General features: G+C 39.6%; 1 protein-coding gene across 2 annotated transcripts in view; it reads left to right on the forward strand.

Moving 5' to 3' along the window:
- LOC144931684 (CUB and sushi domain-containing protein 3-like) overlaps positions 1-21,027 on the forward strand; it is a 454,944-nt gene that overhangs the window by 209,371 nt on the left and 224,546 nt on the right. For both annotated transcript variants that reach the window (XM_078855833.1, XM_078855834.1), the window contains exon 6: positions 19,386-19,498. In XM_078855833.1, coding sequence (XP_078711959.1) covers positions 19,386-19,498 — 113 coding nt within the window. The remainder of the gene's footprint in view (positions 1-19,385; positions 19,499-21,027) is intronic.

Raw genomic sequence — 21,027 nt, forward strand, 5'->3', positions numbered from 1 at the left:
AATGTGGCCTGTGATTCTAAACAACCCCTGTACCGCCACCTACCCAGCCAATGGCATGGGATGCAATAACCATGAACAGCGGGGTATAACATTACATTATTATTATTATGGCTGGTGGATCCCGAATCGCTGGGGACCTGGGAGCCATGGTTTAGGGGCATCGGTCATGTTGGGTCTTAACCGTACTCTGCTACTCTGGTCAGTGCAGGTCGGTGAGTGAAAGGAACACATTGTTTCACCTCCTGCACCTCCGATTACCACGGTTGGCTTCATACGGTTCGAAAGAAGTTCAACATACGTACAACTGATATGTGTGCTGGTCAGGTAGTGCCCCGTTGAAGAAGGGATGTATTTGTACATCTAATGAAGAAATACTCTACAATGGAATCGGGTAGTATATGTATAGCAAAGCAACTTCAATTAAAAAATTAAAATGTATACTCTCGTATGGCACAAGCATACTAAATTTTCTAGATTTATAAATCAGTTGCAATTAAGTTAGCTTCTTCCCATGATAATACAGTGCCATCCTCATATGAATATTAATTAAGGTTAGATGCCTTATTCTATTGACATTTTAGAAGGTCAGAAGGAATGGTTTTACAATTATTAATATTTTAATAACTAATATACGATGGATGTATTTTCATATTGTGTTTTTTTCCATCACTTTGGTATTTGATTCATCATATAAGACATGCATAGTAAGTTTTCACATGGTTGCGTGGACAAAATGTATCAAATTATAAACAAGTGTCATTGATACTGAATATATGATATTTAGTATAGGATTTCGGATACAAATATGCTTCACTGGCATAATGGTAAGCACATTGGACTTATAATCTAGAGGTCACTGGTTCAATGTTTCAGTGTGGCAGCTGAAACAATAGGCAACATAGCAACCTTTGGCTCACTGAAGAGACAGGTGTCATTTGTAACACGTTTTATTGCATTCAGAATGTATGCACAGATTATGGCTCCTTAAGGTTACCACATATAGATTAAGTAAAAATGCGTGCAATAGCTGTACATTTGAAGTTGTGAAATTGTATTATTTGATGCATTTACTTGGGTTGCATGGTTAGGGTCCAATGGGACCAGTCGTGAAAATCTAATCCGGTTTAAATTTGTCCACGGTGGACGTCTTCTCAGGCTTTGTCTCTCTCTTGGCTGCTAGTAATCAAAACTCAATGTGCATGCAAGTAATCAAATTGCTTGCAGGCACACTGATTAAATTATTGTCACACTTTAAGTAAATTATACTTCAAGTAAATTATACTTAAAGTAAAATACACATTTTGCTGACGTTGATATGTTGCCCCTTGGTATAGATTGAAGTATATTTAAGTTTAAGCATAATCGTTTGGAAATGTAGTTTTGCACGAAAGATCAATGGGTCGTCATGGCCAGTACTGATGATGCCACACTAATAGCTCGTCAACACGTTCTTCAAGTTCAAGTTCATTTATTAGGTATAGCCCTGTGAGCCATTCTGCTCTTGAATTGGGTGCAACCGCTACAAACAAAAAACAAAAACATGAACAAGAAAACATCTTAAAGTGACTATGTGACGATGTGCAAACAGAAAAATCCAAGAAAAGACAGCAAAATATTGCAGAAAAAGCACCGTACACCAATGCTGTGTGCAAAAATCCCAGTGGAATGCAAGTCAAACAACAACAACCACAAGACAACTTAGATGAAGGCCATCAGTCTAACTCCGTACTACATCAAACAAACATGGCCAAACCAAAAAACTTTTCGAAATCACCAAAATAAAGCCATAAAAGCAATGAAACAGTGATCATAGGAACTGTGACCGAATTTTCACAATAAACGACATAAACAACATGTACTACCAAACCCTGCAGCCATAGCTGGCTGCATGAGTCACTCCACAACAGCAGGAGTATCAGTCGGAGTATCAACATTTTTCAATGCACCTTTAAGATCAGCACACTAAATCAAAACACAGGTGTCCTCCACCAGATCCCGAGGCTGCTGCACAACCAACAAGCGACATCCAAGACCTGCCCTTGTCTCCCACTATCTGGTCTTAGGTCTTCGCCTAGGTTTACGGAGTCGTGGAGGCCACTCCAACACCTGTCTCGGCAAACGGCCCTCCTAAATTCTGTCCACGTCCCTCAAGCCCACCCAGCGCAACTTCTTTATTTATTTTGTTAACCAAATCCTAACTACAACACTTACCTGCCATTTAATTTTTCCAACCTCCAAGATGCTTACCCTATCCTCGTCCCACACTTTAGACACCGTCCTACTGAGTGCAACAGTTTTTATTTGCATTCTCATATCTACAATGCTTCTCAGCTCGGTTCTCTCCAAAATGACAAGTTGCGTATCCTGTCATCGACATCATCATCATCACCAATGATCAATCCACTGCTGGATGAGGGCCTCCCCGCATCCATCTGGGACACCTTTCTCAAATGCCAACGACTTAATTTTGAGCTCTTTACTGTCCAGCTGGACAACGGATTAGCGCGATTGTTTGCGTACGGTGAGAAAAAAGTTCAACATACTGAGAGCACTAATGTCTCAAATACCCTTTTCTTTGCAATCCGTCTTATCTCTCTTCTCTTCCGAAGTGATTTCCATAGCCCATCAGTACCCCTCTTTGTTTTGTATATTTGTTTTGCATAATTCACCAAAATTACGCTTTGGAAACTACCGCTTCACCAGTGATTGATAAGTCCCATTCACAATTACATTTGTGTAATGTTCTTTTCCTTTAATTGTTCCCGGGGCGATTAAGGTAAAAGCAGATGTCATCATTAACATTCGTAATGGCAGCAAGAGTGCGAATAAAGGGTATTCAAACGTCCTGTCTCTAATTTTACTGCAAATGGACATGGCCAATGACAACACATTCTTACATTAAATATTTAGCTGCTCTGAATTTATAATGCTTAATGAATGTCAATATGGAAATTAGAATACAGTATATGATAACTAATGAAGCTCTTCATTGCAACTGACATTTTGTTGAAGATTCACAAAACTTGTGCAGTTATTTTAACTGCAGTGATAATTTAAAGTGGACTCAATTTTTAAGGAAAAATGGTTCATTACACATTTTCCTTGATAAACCTTAACTTATGACATTTCAATTGAATTGTGTTTTAGGTACATACTGCATTGTATGCAGTTCTTATTCTGCTGAGCTTATGGCAATTCTGTGCATTTCTCATGAGTTATTTATGGAAAAATCTCCATTAGGATGCAGGTCTGTTGAATTCCCCATGTTGCTGCTGTTCACTACGGTGCAGCAAAAGTGTAAAGTAAAGATGAATGATTCAATAGTTTTTTTTTGTGCAGGTAGTTTTAATCGGCCTTTCTGGATGGGAGCTTGAAATGGTTCAGGCATGTCATGTAAAACATCCGACAGTGGCTCACTGATTTGGTCTATAATATGTCTGAATTTTTATTTGCCTTTTTTTCATGGGAAACTGCCATTGTGACATTTTCTAACCACATTTTTATTACATTTAGTATAAGTAGTATTGGGTAAATACATGTACAGCAGTGCCCTTGGATGAGGGCCTACCCAGTGCTGTCTGGTGAAAAAGGGGAGCATGGACACTTGGAGCATAGAAGTACAGTACACAACAACAGTATTTTGCCCTCTGCTGCTAACCCCGTAGCACATTCCCACAGTTTTTCGCAATCAGTTGTATTAGGTGATCACATCCATGCGTTATAATCCAGATTCAAGCCCGTTTGGCTCCTGAGATTTGATGAGATTGGCTGCATTCCAGTTGATTATGCCATATAAGCCAATAAAATATGGACAACATAAGTATCGTTGTCTTTTTCAATGAAGCCCACCTTGTGCATCCACATAAGGAGTAATAACATTGTTGTGAAATGTCTCACGGCATATATGTATGCGTGCAAATATTCTTATATTTCGATGTAAAGCTTTCGTGACTGCAGGGATTCATCTTCTTGGTTCTTTCGGTAAAGTCACGTAGAATGGAAATAATAAAATAATAAAAATAAAACAATAAAATAATTCTCACGACGTTTCGGCCACAACGCAATCAGCCGTCCTCAGGTGAAGAATAGGTCTGTCGAGAAGACAGTCTGAATCATTCAGACTCTCATTCAGACTCTGTCTTTTCGACAGACCTATTCTTCACCTGAGGACGGCTGCTTGCGTTGTGGCCGAAACGTCGTGAGAATTATTTTATTATATTTTATTTTTATTATTTTATTATTTCCATTCTACGTGACTTTACCGAAAGAACCAAGAAGAATATTCTTACACCAAAACATACACATACGTACACATTGATATACTGTACATGTATTCAACACTTGATTCAACACAACAGTGATGATCCACCATCCCCCCTCTGAAATGTATGCCTTTGTCCTTTTGGCATGCAATTTGCTTTGCAGGAGAGTGACTAAAGGAGAGCTGGAAAGCATTTTATTTTATTTAACGACACTCTAATTAGTGCCCGCAAACTATTTCAACTTTAATAACATAAACAGCCGCAACATATTATGTAAATTGATATGTCACCAGAAGGCAGAAACATTACTTATATAAAAGTAACAAAGTGCTCTCAGGTAATAGAACTAATTTGTTCTGAAAATTGGTATATTAATTAAAAAATAAATACTGGGGTGGGATGGTGCCACAGCGGCTAGAGCAAAGAAACCCAGTCATCTGGGTTTGACTCTGAGTAACAACAGCAGCGGGTGATATCTGAAACCATCCTGAGCCGTATTTTCACCAAGCTGCCTTGACCAGCGGGATGAAGTATGGGCCAACAATTGACAATGTCGTGGGGTGGTATTTATCCAACAGTGGAATGACAATGGATTGGAAATACAGGAATAATAATAAACACTGCCTATATACAGTAACCCTTCGGAGGAGATATCTAGAACTCCCTTCTAGTAAGAGCATCAACTTGCATTGGCGTGAGAAAATAATTCTAGGCCTGCACCTTTATCTTGTTTAACCTTCTTGTGGCCAATCACCATATTTTAATTAAGTGTATAAAAACAATTGGGGGGGAATTATGTGTGCTTAAAGGTTTACCGTTCTGTGTATGCAAATGCGGTACAGTGATTTCTGTATGAACATTGTGAGATAACAATGCAGAGTTTAGAACCCACGGATATGTATATAATGTGAACCAGTAATGTAGCGCGTTTTCCTCTTTTAACTTGAAGTAAAGTTTAAGATGAGTGCCACAAAAACATGTTTTTTTGTGAGTTACAAATGCCTTCAATGAACAAAACAGATATCGTATACGCTTTTCAGCGGACTGAACCATTCAATACTTTCCTCCGATTCCCCACCTGCTTGGTTATGTTGGAATGGGAAAGCAATTAAAACATATAAAGATATGTTCCTGGAGGATTAACCTTCACGCAATGTTTTGTTTTGACTACTTAAATTACTTTTATCAACTTATAACCAGCTTAAAAATATAAACTGAAAACTCATAATTAAAGTTTTGTTTGGGACTTCTAAAATATATATTTTTTTTACATTTCAGTGAAAGAGAAACTCATGTAAATGTGTCACATATACCTTGAACATCAAAAAATGTTGCTGCACCAACAAAATGGGAAACAAATGTAGGTTTATCTGAAAAAAGAGTACAAATAATATGAATATGACACTTGAAACAAGCACCTATTGGGTCATCAACATTGCCTCCTCTCACCTGATGTGTGCCATTTAAAGGCATGCCAAGATTATCCATTAAATACATATTTGGCACATAGGTGGACAATTGTAGCCAAGAAAATTTTGAAGCCAGGAAAATCAAATTGGATTCTTCAAGACGACTATGGCTAATATATGCTGGACACTATGTGCCCTGGCTAACTCACACAAAGCATGTCGACAATTCTGTATGGCCCCAGGCCTTGTGTCCCTTCCAACGGGCTCAACAAAGCTGCAATGGCCATGAAGCAACAAATATTTGGCTGGTTATATTTCCAATGTAGAGCAACACATCGTAAGGTAATATAATGGCAACAGGTTATTGATCTTCTAGCACCTGAGCTATTCTGAGATATTGTTGGCAAGCATTTTTTTTCTTATGCAACCTTTTTTTTGTCAACGTTCATGTTCCAATGCCAGCCAAGAATTTTGAGGCGTAGAAATGTATAAGAAGAAATGGCAGAGTCATCAAGTAATTTATTGAAAGAGGAACTCGTTTCAGAACACATAGGACACACGTGGTGCAGCAAAGTTTTTCACTGCAACACACAGTTGTTTTTTTATATATGTATATTTAAAATATTTATCCTGAGAAGACACACTGCACCAGGGGGTTGTAATGAAATGCCACTCACGCGAGTCTTTCAGGAATGATAGTAAGTTCATATATACCAGGGGTCGGCAACCAAAATAACAAGAAGAGCCATTTCTTTCCAATTCGGTACAAAATTCAGTATTTCAAGAGCCGCAATGCATCTGAGTACATACTGTACATACGTACATATCGTCAAGAAGCAGCCCGTAAAGAGCCGCATGCGGCTCCGGAGCCGTAGGTTGCCGACCCCTGATATATACTGTGAATGCAATTTTATAATTTATTCGATGTCATTTGAAACGAAACAAGACATTTCGTGTTCTCTTGTAATTCATAGCCATAAAACAATAAGGTGAAAAAGTTACGCATTTATAACAACAGTTTCTGTAGAATGGTGACACCAAACCCTCAGGTGGATCTGTGTGTAATAGTTCTCAGCGCTCCCTGCCACACGAGCAACGCCTCTAAATTTTGATTGACGTGATTCTACATATTTTCAGAGTTTTCACATATGTGTGCATATTTTTGGAAAATTTAACCCACTTGTCAACTTTACCCTTAACCCCACTTTAGGCCATTCTACAATTATGCAATGCTGTCGTGGCACCTCCGATTAGCATGGTTGGCTACTTACGGTGCGAAAGAGGTCCAACATGCATATGAAAGTATCGCTATATGAATTGCCACATGCTTCTAATTCCATTCAGAATTGTCAATCATTTTTGAAGAAAAGTGGCAGACTGATAGCCAAATAGCTATGAATAGGCCAAATGTATGATTTGTATTTGTTTGCATGCTTATTCCTCAATCTGTCTCTCAAGTATAATTTCAGAGGTGCATCTCTCTGTGCTTTTCAGCTTTTGATCAATATTCTTTGCCAGTGTTCATGTTTCTCGTCTGCACGTCAGGCTTGACAATATGTACTGATAAAATGTTGTATATATATTGGTATGCTTTTTACCATTATCAAGTTCAATATAACAAAACATATTTTCTGGTCATGTTTACTTAATCACTTGCCTCTTTACCCATTCCTTTTATTGCATCATTTTAATCCCAATCTACCTTTACTAATTGCCTTATGTGTACATATGCTGCTTTGTTTTCAAGCTCTGTTCCTCACAAACGTGATATATTGTTTAACAGACTTTTTTTCCATATAAAATTAGCTGACCTATTAAGTAAATTATTGTATGGTAATGAAATATCTAAATTGGGAAATGTTTTCTAAATAATAATGGGTTTACAAACCTATTTCTATTCATATTCGAAATGTGTAGAAACCGACTCCAGACATTGCAAATGTTCATCAATGTCGTCCACAGCGTCAGGCCTACAAATCAGATAGAACAGACTGAATGGGCAAAAGACAAAACAATATTTTAGTTTAGGGTTTTTGAATTAGCTTGGCTAATTTGCTTGGTTACACAATATCATATTTGATTTCAATTTGCAAGCTCTGGAATTTTGAAAAAAAAAAATATTTTTAAATACAATGAAAAAAAATCTGAATTTACCTCTTTTATTCTGCTATTTTTTTTTAAATCAGCTCCTTCTGAATATTTCGTTTCAGCGTTGTGGATTTGGCACTTGATAAAAATTGCCAAGCATCAATCTAAAGCGCTAGTCTACAGGGCATAAAACCATGGTCTGAATCATTTATAGCTAATAAAACTAATATTGCACCATTAAACGCCTTAAACTGATCTTAGCCTTCCCCGTGCTGTGCATGACGCATTCCGACATCTACCAATTGAATCTTATAATTGGATTTGGTACATTTTTACATCTTCACCCTACTGTACATGTATGTGTAATGGAAAATGAACAGCACATACATACACCACGCTTTTCCTGCAAGCGTAGGCTTGACATTAATGGTGTCATTATCATATGATTGAAAAATGCCCATTGTTAATTTGTCGTAAATGCAATAACAGCTTTATGCTGAGACTAAATGTACATGTATCACCTTTGAATGTCTTTTAAATGCACAAACCTTAACGGCGAAGTCATTATCTGCAACATACCTCATTTGCTATTAAACTAGATTCGCATTTAATTAGCAACACTTAGCATTAAATCACAATGGGAATTGGCACATTATGCTGCATGGTGGGCTTATTAAACTAAAGAATGAACACAATCAACAGAGAATCTCTTGTTGCAAACATTTCTTCCCGATCATAATCTCTGGGCTCATTCCACACTTTTTTTAAGATAGTAATTTAGAACGCCTCACCTCAGTAATGTGTAGGTTTGGCAGTTATTTTCAAATAACTACTGCTCTTTACAATCATCGTTCCACTTCAATGTGACATGCACATTGAATACCTGCATTACCTTGAAAGTTAGTAGTACTGTAATGTATAATTAGCTCAAAATTGTTAGAGTGTTAACGTTGTAGTTCTCATCTTGTACTGGGTACTTTGATGGATATTAGTCAACTGTTGCATTTCTGTCATACCTTCTCATACTTAAACTCTATGAGCAAATATGTGTATTAAGCACTTTCATATGTACGCGTAATTTCATGGAAGTTAGCTTTGCATTACCTGTTGAAGCTTTTGTATTGTTTTATGCATATTTCAATTGTTTGTATGGCTATATGAAGACTAACATTTTCAGATTAGTATAACGAAATGGTAATTAATCAATATTACCATTCCACTCTACATATCTTCATATTTATAAAAGGCAAAGTTGTGAATATGTGTGTCTGTTCAAAATGTTTAGCGTACTTCCCGACATGCAACAAACTGGAAATTTGCCATGTGGGTACTTTCCAGACTGTACACCATGCAAAAATGATAAAATACACTTTTTTGGGGGGGGGGAGCTCAATAATGCATATATTTTTTGCACGGCAAGTGAGTTGTGACGTCAAATCTGTCACGTGACCCGCGCATGTGGAAGCGTAACGCAAGTGTAGTGTCGTGGTTAGCGCGCCGCGCTACGAATCCGGCGACCCGAGTTCGCTTCCTGCTCACGGCCACCACTGGTGACGATTACTTGAACCGGTCCTGGGTCTCCCCTAGGTCGACTCAGCCTCAAACGAGTAACTGGTGTGGTGCGTGAACATCGCCACTGGGGAAACAAAGGCGGCCGGGCGTGGTGAATCTAAGTTCCGGGCGAAGCCGAGTAGTAAAGCTAGTCTATAGATGTATATATAAAAGGGAAATTTGTGAATATGTGTCTGTTCGAAATGTTTAGCATACTTTCCGACATGCAACAAACTTTAAATTTGGCATGTGGGTAGCTTCCAGATTGTACACAATGCAAAATGTATAAAAATAGACGTTTGTCTTTTGGGGCGGGGGGGGGCGCAATAATGGATATATTTTGCACGGCAAGTGAATGGTGACGTCACATCTGTGATGTCACCTGCATGCGGCAGCGTCACGCAGTGTGCCTGCCAACGTCACGCATCCCCCCCACCCTCCGCGTAGACCGTGTCTTAATCCATGACAAGCATCCAAGTCTCGGGCGAAGCCGGGTAGTAAAGCTAATTATGCTATATTTTTTTTACTTAAAACTTTCGTGACTGCAGGAATTAATTTTCTATGGTTCTTTCGGTAATGTCACGTAGATAGAAAAAAATTATAACAATAAAATAATAAAAATGAAAATAAAGTGAATAAAACATAAGAAAGTGAATAAAAACCATAATCTTTAATTATTTATTTTATGATTTTATTGTTATTATTTTTTCTATCTACGTGACTTTACCGAAAGAACCATAGAATATATTAAGCTATTTTAAATTTTAGCCGCGCACAATGGTGTGTGCACTTTTAAATAACGAAGTCTTTGGGCTAATAATCTGTAAATGTAAACATTTCCATTAATATTCAACAATGAAAGTGAATTGTGATCACTTCTTGAGGCAGAAAGATGCCTATTCACCCATAGATGCTATTCAAATGTCTTTGATATAAACATAGCATACATTTGAAGGTAGTAAACAAGAAAATGACACCGTTCCCATTCCTTTTGGTATTTTTTATGTTTTACAAGATGCTATTTATACCTATACAAATATAGTTTGTAATTTTGTTCAATATTTACATCAGCAATGGTCATCTCAATAATTAGCAGAGTTCAATCTGAGCTACTCCTTTCACCGCAGTGAAAATAGATAAGTATTGCTGCAGCAGGGAGGCCTTGGATTGCAGCCCATTTCCTTTGGGTCTGTCTGGAGAGCACAAATTCCATCTAGTGCACATCAACAATAATGATACATATATCCATTTTTAGAACTTTACATTTATCAGCTCCCAAAAGATTCTCCTGAATGTCCTTCTTTTGTCAGAGTAGTTTTTTTTCGTTCCCTATAGATATTATCTGCCATGTTTTGATGTTCAGCTTTTCTTTCAACACATTTTCATTGCACATCGAATTTGTTGATGAGCATTTTTTTTTGCAAATATTTGTCAATGCAGTGTAACACGTAGGCTTTTGCAACCAATATCATCCATAATACAGGTTTTTTGGGTTAGATCACGTAAATATATAAACGCAGAGTCACACCATCATCAAGATACTCATACATTGGGCTATGGAACTGTCTGATGGTGATAGTCCGAGAGGTGAAATTAAAATTTTTAAAGAACCGTTGCAATTGAACGGTTACAATGATGCACAAATCAACAGGGCATTGAATGCCAAAACCAAATCAAATAACACGAGCATTGAAACTGACCAAGTAATACAAATTATTTAAATACCGTACATTGTGGGAGTAACTCATACACTAGCCAGATGATTAGAAAAACAAAACATCCAAGTTAGATTTGGCACAGTACATAAAATACAAAAAATAATATTTGGTACAAAAGATGTTTTACCGAAGCTATCAACATAAGGGTGTTCCAGATTACTTGCACTTGTGGCAAATGCTATGTTGGGCAAACAGGACGAATGATCAGCACAATACTAAAATAACACCAAATAAATATTAAATAATCCCAAATGCAACTGTCGGCAGTGGCAGAATACATGTGCAAAACAAGGACACTCAATTGATTTTGATAATGTTGAAGTTCTGTGCAAAACTAGTTACTACTGGCCAAGACTAATTAATCTATCGGAATTGAGAGAAATAAAACAATATTTTTACAGTTCGGATAGCTACCGACTTAGTGCTGTGTGGAAGCAAATCATCAAATTATACATCGTTTAAATGTATGCCTATACAGGCCTCCATACTTCAATAGGGATTACCGTTGGTACGGATATTTTAGCACACACAATCGACAGGAGATACAAGAACAATGGGCTCGCATAATGCGCGTGCATAATGTATGTTAATTACAATATAAATAACTCAACAGGCAATGGATATCCATAGTTATTTATATGCATTCATTAATACAACCCTCCCCCCCACTTCGTACAAGAATAGCACACAAGTGTTGTTATCACATCTACCCCTGTATTTAAGGAATAAAACAGGATTTCTCCACAAATCTGGCTATCGCCTGATGAAACTAGTTGTAATAACTAGCTCAACGTCGTACTCAGATTTTTTTTATGTTGTGGTTCGTTACTAGTAACGAATTGGCATGTTCTGTTTACGTGACAAACCTTACTAATTGGCTGTGCCAGGTGGTGGCGGGTTTAATGAAATATTTATATATTTACGTGATCTAACCCAAAATAACCTGTATTATGAATGGCGTGTAATTTAACTTTATAGAAACAAAAAAAATGTATACTCATACTGTATATTTCTTGGTAAGCTATCATTTTTGTTTTTATTATTTTAAGCATGTTGTTATTGATTTGTATGTGACCAATGAGCTGGTGTTAACTAACCACTACGAGTGGCCACGTGGAATGTCCGAACGCTCACTGTGAACCAGTACCACCTGGATCTCTGTGGCACTCAGGAGGTCCGGTGGACTGGCCCTGGCTCCAGTCACCATGAGGGGTAGACAGTTCTCTACTCGGGGCAGGAGACTGCCAAACAACAGGGAGTGGCTATTCTTCTGAACAAACAAATTATGGGGGCATGGGAGCATGGCGGTGAGGTGTGGGAAGCTGTAAGCCCCAGGCTACTGTGAGATCCAGATCAACAAGCGGTGAGGAATGGTGGTGGTGGTTACCTATGCCCCTACCGAAGATGAACATCAGTGGATGGATGCACGCAAGGCTGATGAGTCAGATCCCTTCTATGACCTCCTACCACAGGTGCTAGCTAAAGTGGTCCCTCGGGATAGAGTCACCCTGTTTGTTGACTTTAATGCCCGAGTGGGTAATGACATTGGCACCTGAGCTGGAGTTATTGGAAGGCATGGGCCAGTTCAGCTCAATAACAACGGTAGGGGGCTGTTAGACTTCTGTGCAGCACATGGGCTTGTAATGACCGACATGCTGTTCCAGCATCAGAGCATTCACACAACATCATAGATGCATGCCGGGTCCAAGCAAGAACATCTGCTGGACTACATAGTGATGGAGCAGTGGATGCAAACCCATGTCCTTGACACCAGGACCTACCGTGGAGCTGATCTGCTCATTGACCATCGGCTTGTCATTTGTAAGATGCTCCTACCATTCTTCAAATCCGGTGGTGGGTGTCCATCTCGGACCCCATTGAAACCCACAGTGGTCTGGTCTCAGCTAACTGATGAAAGTTGCAAGCAAGAATTTCATCATCACTTGCAGCTAGGGTTGGCAGCGTCCCTCCTTCCACCTGATGCTGAGGGGGAATGGGTGAGGTTTAGGATTGTGGCTCATGCAACTGCAATGGCTGCTTTGGGTACGCAGTCCAAACCTCCTGAGAGACCTTGGCTGACGGATGTGTTCTGGCTTTCTGAGAAAAGCGACAGGCCCACTCTCGTCATCTACAGCATCCCAGGTTAGTGAATAAGGAGGCTTACTGCAACCTTCCCTCGGAGGTTCGGAGAGCCATGCGGCATTGCAAGGATGAGTGGTGGTCAGGGCTTGCTGAGGAAATGAAATCTGCGTCAGTAGCCCATGATTACACATCACTCTTCAATTCCATAAACAAGCAAATTGTAGCACCACAATTATCACCATCCTTAAGGAACAGGTTTGCAGGATTGCAAAACATTTTTGTGAGATCTTGTGGGAGGGGAAATTCCTCAGTCTGGAACATATCATGGTGCAAAATGGGGATGACTCTGCTGTGGTTGTGGTGCCTCAAATATTGGAAGAAGTAGTTATCCCCTGTGAGTAGTTGGCTGAAGGGCCATCTGTTGAATAAATATGGAAGGCAGTCCAGAGTCTAAGACCAGGAAAGGCACCGGGCGGAGATTATCTCCCAAGCAAAATGCTGAGGGAGGATGGCATTTGTGCACAGACTGCCCTACATGACATCATAACAACAGTCTGGAAGACTGGACGGGTTCCGCAGGATTAGAAGGATGCCCTGGTGGTCCCCCTCTTTAAGAATGGGGACCGCACAGACTTTAACAACTACAGGGGCATCTCACTCCTCAGTCTGCTGGGAAAGGTCCTGGCAAGGATTATTCAACATCGCCTTGCCAGGCATGCTGAGGAGAGGCTTACAGAGCCCCAATGTGGTTTTGTCCAGGGTGGTCCTGCACAGATGCCATGTTTTATGTACGTTTGCTACAGCAAAGGTGTAGGGAATTCCAACAGGACCTACATCTCTGCTTTATTGACATAGTCAAGACCGATAATACCATCAATAGGCCTGGGCTCTGGGTTGTTATTTTTTGCTTTCAGAGTCCCTCACTCTCTCCTCACATTCATTAAGGACCTCCATTATGGTGGACAGGTCCGTTTAAAGCTATGTGGCTGGGAATCGGAGCCATTTCCTGTTCACCTTGGAGTGCGACAGGCATGTCCTCTGGCTCCCACATTATTTAACATATTTTATCGACCACGTCGTTCAAGAAGCCTTCCATGGCTGCACCGGAGGAATTTCCATCTGCTACAGGTACAGTGGGAGGCTGATCGATGCCCAGGTGCGGTCGAAGGATGACGCTGCTGCTAGACCTGAAGCGTTCTTTAAAGCACCTGCCTAGGTATTTCATGCCATTAAAAACTCCACCCCCTCAATTCCCCATCGGTGATGGAGCAGTTATAGAGAAAGTGTATAGTTTTACAAAACTGGGCAGTGTGCTTATGACCAGCTTCGGTTTTGACAGCAGAGGTCTAACTCCGAATGGGTCAAGTGGCATTATATTTGCATTGGCTAAACCACAGGTGGTGCATCAGCCAGTCATCTCAGTCAGTCAACCCATGGCACCTGGGTCTGTCCCGTGACGTCCTGCCAGTGGGCATTCGACACTTCGCATGGCCTTAAAGTGCACATAGCCTAGCATAACCGCCGTGGTGATGTCACCGCCACTTCGTGGCAAATGGTGGGTGTTGTTGTTGGTGGTAACTAAGATAATTTCTAGTAATGTACTATTTAAAAAAATATCTAATGAAATTATGATATACGATGTTTGCAACTATCTTGGCTCTGACTCATAATGTGTCAATAATATGCAATTTAAGGTGCTAAATTAATTTAAACTTATTAAACATCGTAAACAGTTCATTATAATCATTACAACCTAAGTCAGTAAAGTCATATCATTACATATTTGTTAGTGTTTCTACGTTCATACATTTGGAACATCACTGTGTATATTATCAGACACAGAAAATAACATTAACTGGGCAGTATAAAATCAAAGTAGAATGGACTAAAAAGAACCACACCCTTTATACCACATTGGTACATTTATAAACGTTGGATGTCTATTTTCATTGTAATATTCTGCAACTTTAGTTACAAGGGTTGAAGAAAAATGCACGATTATTACAATTGGCAATTGTGTGATGCTGGTATGGCCATGCCACAAATTGGTACAGTTTGGTCACATTAAGATAGTAAACAAGCAAAACATTATACATTGACATTGATAAAAAATTTTAGTATTGAGTTTGAGATATATATGCTACCATATTTGTCATTCATAACTGTCCACCCGTTTTATTAATGCGGGACATCCATTTTTAGCAAAGTAAAAGATTGTTGGTGTTAACATTGATTTATTTTGACCTTGAGTATGGATAGAATTGCGACGGTGGGGGGGGGGGTACATGATAGAGTTACCTACGCAGGGCACATCAGTAGTCACCCAATAGTGAGTGGAGGGCTTCTGATGAATTACAACCCCACAATGTGGCCCCATTGATTAAACCATAATTTGTAAATTAATAAAAAAAAATATTAATGCTTGCAGAAAAACAAGACCAGAAATGCTTTTAAGTTGAGCTCGGAGAGAGAAAAAGTTTAACTGAATTAAGGAGGACTGCTGGTAAAGGGTACAATGTGATTCAGCTGCTTTTCGTTTATTTTATTCTTATAGAACACTGCAACACTGCAGTGGTGTAATGATTAGCACACTGGACTTGCAACCTATAGGTCATCAATTCCATTTCATCTCCCGGTGTGGAAGTTGAAACAACGGTGTGAGTTTCTTAAATCCTCCTGCCTCTGCCCACACAGCAGTATAAATTGGTGAACCAAAATTGGTCAATCGGCAGCTCGCATGTGGTGAAGTAAAGTATGGGGGATTTTATATTTTCAAACATGTCTAGCTAGAGAGGAAGAGTAGTCTAAATATACTCGAAAGGGGCTTCCGGAAGCGTCTTCTATTAGAAGGCCTTCCGCCTGCAGTGACATTGAGGATGCAATTGTAGGGCCGCACCTTAACCTATTATTGAAACACTAATCACTTTTTTCCTCTGTTTAAAATATCATGACACAGGGCAAGTCAGTGCTGTTGCCTGCCCTTTTGCATCTCACCATTGAAAACTTTTATTTTTCAAAATATATAAACAACTCCAAATGTACACAGCTTTGGGACCAAATTTGCCTGTAACTGCATTGTTGTGCAATCACTCACATAATGCTTGCCAAAGAGATTTCTGCTGGGGAGCATGCCATTATTATTCTCAATAGTAAATGCTCAACTGAAAGCCCCCTTGGCGAGGGCTGTTGCATTTCACCGGTGTGAATGTTTCCGAAGGCACCTTGGTGTCATGAACTTAGCAGTCACCTTCCTTGAGAAACAAGCTACAACATTTGCAGAAAATAGCGTGACAAGTTCATGCCAGTGCAACGGCGTGACGACACAAGGTGTCTTAAGAGCCACGTGTGGAATTGCATTTAATATTGACTTAAAACTTTCGTGATTGCAGGAATTCATATTCTATGGTTCTTTCGGTAAAGTCAAGTAGATAGAAAAATCGCAACACAAGCGGTTGTCATCAGGAACATGATGACCGCTTGTGTGGCGATCGAAACGTCGTGATATTTTTTTATCAATCTTGATTTGAAGCTTTTGTGACTGCAGGAATCCATACTATTTGGTTCTTTCGGTAAAGTCATATACTGTAGGTAGAGAAACAGGACTTGTTTCAGCAGCCTGCTTCTCTCTCCCACCTGAAGACGATTGCTTGTGTGGCGATCGAAACGTCGTGATCTATTTTTTTTAATCACCTTATTTTTATTTTTATATCTACGTGACTTAACCGAAATAACCATAGAATATGCATTTAATATTGTTACTGTCTCTTCCGACACTGTCATTTTCACAAATGTAACCTTATGGCAGGACCCCCGGGTCCCGAATAAACGGAAGTGAAAAATCGTGATTAATAATTTAAAAAATTGCCGACTCCGTCCCACCGCGCACATAAATGCCGCGACCCACCTGGCGCAGATCATTCTGTTGTTGTGTCGTCCAAGCGCAGCGAGGACGAATGCCGTAGTCATAAACAAAACTTTGAAACTTTGATTAGCGCATCGTGTAGAGCTCGTCGAGAGGAATAGATTGTCGTATCGTTCGCCTTCAACAGACATAAAATGACGTCGCAACGCAGTTTATGCGAGAGCCGGGGGCTTATGGGACCCCGGGGTCCCACCAAAAGGTTCAAATGTAACTCACCTGACATCGGGGAAAGTTCGGCTTAGCTACAATGCAATGTATTTTAGATTTATATAGCATTAAATGTAACCGCATCTGATGACATTGTATAAAACAGTGAGACATGTTCATCATGCAGAACTAGGAGGTATATACTAAGTAATGTATGTATGGTGTGTTTTTCAATGGTCGAGATACTCATCAGCAGAGGGGAAGAGGGATATCTTGAGTCTGGACGGGAACAGAGGCAGATAGTTAAAAGAATGGATAAACTGGGGCAGAGTATATATGACTATTTGAGCAGCAGGGTACAAGAGCATTCTCCCGCTGAGTGACATTTGACCGGGGTTTTCGACATAAGGCCATGGTTACTGTAGTGGAGAGCGCTTGGAGGGAGTTAGAGTGAGATAAGAGGTTGGCAAGGGTCAACTCCATGGAGCATCTTGAAGACAGGGAGACCAATCTCGTAGCTATTCCAAGACTATATTAGTTGCCAGTGGAGAGGTGATGTCGTCATGTTTATGGATGCAAGTGAAAAGGCCAGCACTGGCATAGAGGAAAGAAAGTGAGAAGGCAATAGAGGAGCGTTGCATTGGATGCTACGAGGTGAGATTAAGACGTTGATGAGCGTGTTTGAAGCTGCTGTTTGCAAGGAAGTAGCAGATGTGGTAGATGTTGAGTAAGTGGAGGTAGGAGGTCCTGCAAAGCTGCAAGATGTGGAAAGAGAACGGGAGCTCAGGATCAATAATTTCTCGAAAGTTGCGCACACCTTTTGCCGTTGTGATCTCAGAACTTAAGAGGTGCACTTTCAGACGTAGTGTTTTTGTCAAATCAGAGGAATTCAGTTTTGGCAGTGTCACATCCACTTGAATTTTATTCTGCTCGCCACGACGAGTGGAATTTAACGGAGAGCTAAACCAGGAGATATATTTGTTTCATATGCCAGCATAGAGTATATGGAAGTGCTCAAAGTTAATCGAGTTTGCGTGATCTGAAAAGACAAGAAGGTTATATTCCATGTATCGGAGAGCAGTGTCATTGGAATTATGGAAACCATATTTTGTACGTATTTATGTTGAACTTAATTCGCACCATACTCAGCCAACCGTGTGGTCATAGATACATTGATGGAGAGTTGTTAAGAGAAGTGAGCGACCAGAATAAAGTCTGATTCGACTTCGCCAGAGCTGAATGATAAGATGTATTGCGAGCCTTCCAAATGTGGTTGTGAATTTCATCGCCAACATTCTTCCAATCTATTTCAGCTCTGTAACCAAATATGTATTTTGTTCAGTTTGGACATTAAACTATTTATTTTATTTAAACTTTTTTTCACGAGGTAAGGCCCACTGAGCTATATAGCTCTTTTGCAGAAGCGACCCACGTATCACAAATGATAGCTCAACAAAGTAGCTTATCGCGTGTACATATATAGCAGCCAAATAATCAAAACGCATGTTGATTCTAAATGTGGAGGGAAAAACCGGAAGACCCGGAGAAAAATGCACACAACCACAGGGAGAAAGAAGACATGCAAACTCCAAATATACAGCAGGCGTCAGGGTTGGGGTCGAACCCACGACCGCGTGCATAGCAGGCGATGGAGTTAACATCTCACCACCGTGGTGGTTCTTAAATAGGTATGAGTCAACAGGAATGCCGAAAATGCACAGCAAAAGTGTCAATATGAGCAATCAACAGTGTAGGTTATGTGATGGAAATGCTTCTTCAGGCTGAGAGATGCATTGTAAGATCTAAAAAGTTGGGTATGGCGGATCGTAGACAACATATAGTTTTAGGTTTTGAAGGTGAATTAAAGTTTCATTTGGTAGAGTTAATTGTGCAGAACTTAGATTTAGAGATGCTATCATTGTGCAATCAGGGAGCTAAAATGTCATTGCTGTTCATAATGGCAGTGCTATGTGAGGTTTCATCCAAATTCATGCACAGGTAAATTCATGCACAGGCAATATTCTAGACTGATTGCATGTACAGGGTGGCATCTAATGTGTGTTGTGTGTGTCCATGTTTCCACTTAATTTCAAGTGAATATTAGAACAAGGACTGACCGCGATCTGCGAATTGTCCAAAAGCCATCCTATATACCCAAACCTCTTTGTTCACTTATTTCGCTATTCTTTTATTGTGCTTTCCACAGGTTGACAGGAGTGGGCCTGCCTTCTCCCATGATCAGCAGCAAGAACTGGCTTCGTCTTCACTTTGTGTCCAACAGCAACAACTCTCTGCGAGGTTTTACTGCACAATACCAAGGTATGTTGTTGTTATTTTATATTATTATAATAAATTTCACTTTACCTGCGCACCTTATTCTTGTCATGAGAATGCTGCAGATGCACCTCTGGGTATTACAATTTAAACTAATTATTATTGTGCTTCGAGGACCGGAGAAAGCTCACAATTAAGAAATGCAATCGGGGTTTTTTATGAGGCTATCAATCTGCTAATCTCTTAAGCCACGACGTGAATTTACCAACTTAAAGTAAGCCATATGGACCTTGATGCATTCTGCTGAAAATACACGGGGAGATTAAGCTTGAAATGCCACTGTGGTGCTGGATGAATGATTCTCAGAAAGCATTTTATGGATTATTTCCTGGGGAGCTTGGTTCAGTCAGCCGGGTTGTCTGTGGAATGAGCTTGTAAACAATCAACATTGACCCTAATGCTCTCCGTGCTAAATAGGACTTTTTGGACATGAATCCATGGAGAGTTATGAATGTAAAACTATCTTAATATTATACTGCCGTGGACCCTAAGACATGAGGATATCAATATAGTGTGCCACGGATAAGTACACAGTCAATGGCGTATTAAGCTGGGAGGAATATTTGTTTAGATGTACTACTGTGTGTTCATTGCTAGACGATAATGGTGGCAGAGACTTATATGACGTAAAGGGTCGCGTTCCATACAATGCTGTGGAAATAGAACATTTTGCTTCTAAATGCTCTTCAGCGAATTGAATCGATAACAAACGCATGTTTCTGGTCATATAAACGAACTAGCTCTGCAACCAAATTATGTTTGTGCAGCAGAACGTATTTACAGGAATGCGATTGCTTTTTTTTACCTTAATATCACTGTCCACTTGCCCATTGCTTTCAAACAGCAGCAATGTGTGAACTTCAAAAGGGGCTTGGCTAATGATCGCAGACTTTTTTCTCATGTCAGGTTAATTCAACCACACTAAGTCTTACCGTACATGGACCAAGGGAGACTATGCATCATCTTACCCAATGGGACTTTTAATATCATTATGGTTTAGTGGAAATGCCTGAGGCTCAGAGTCAAACCAAGACACACAAATGAGACATATGAAAGGGACTATGATACTAAGAACAAAGTAGGGCCAGTTAAAGTTAAATATTAAGGAAAAACATAAAAACTATAAGTTGCTCAGTTATTGCATTTTTATGATGGCATGCTAAGTGAGTGTGTACTGAGCTATATATTTTTTTATATATATATACGTGTGTCTGCCTTTTTGACAAATGCTTTCCACGATTTTTTTTATATAAATTAATACAGTACATTTTAATATGCAGACATTGTGACACGTGTATAATGGACATTTCAATAGATGTCAGAGCAACCCATACTTGGAGGTCAGTGATTCTAAACTTTGTAAATTACCTTGACAAGTATATAGTTGACCAAACTATGCTTACACTATTTTAAATTCATCAAAGTGAGTCCCTTGCACATTTTGATGAAGATATAAATAAACCGTTTTCTGGAATTTAATAGACCTGATTAATACACATTTTTCCCATTTCAAA

This window comes from Lampetra fluviatilis, chromosome 4, assembly GCF_964198595.1.
Source record: "Lampetra fluviatilis chromosome 4, kcLamFluv1.1, whole genome shotgun sequence".
In the NCBI taxonomy this organism is placed as follows: domain Eukaryota; kingdom Metazoa; phylum Chordata; class Hyperoartia; order Petromyzontiformes; family Petromyzontidae; genus Lampetra; species Lampetra fluviatilis.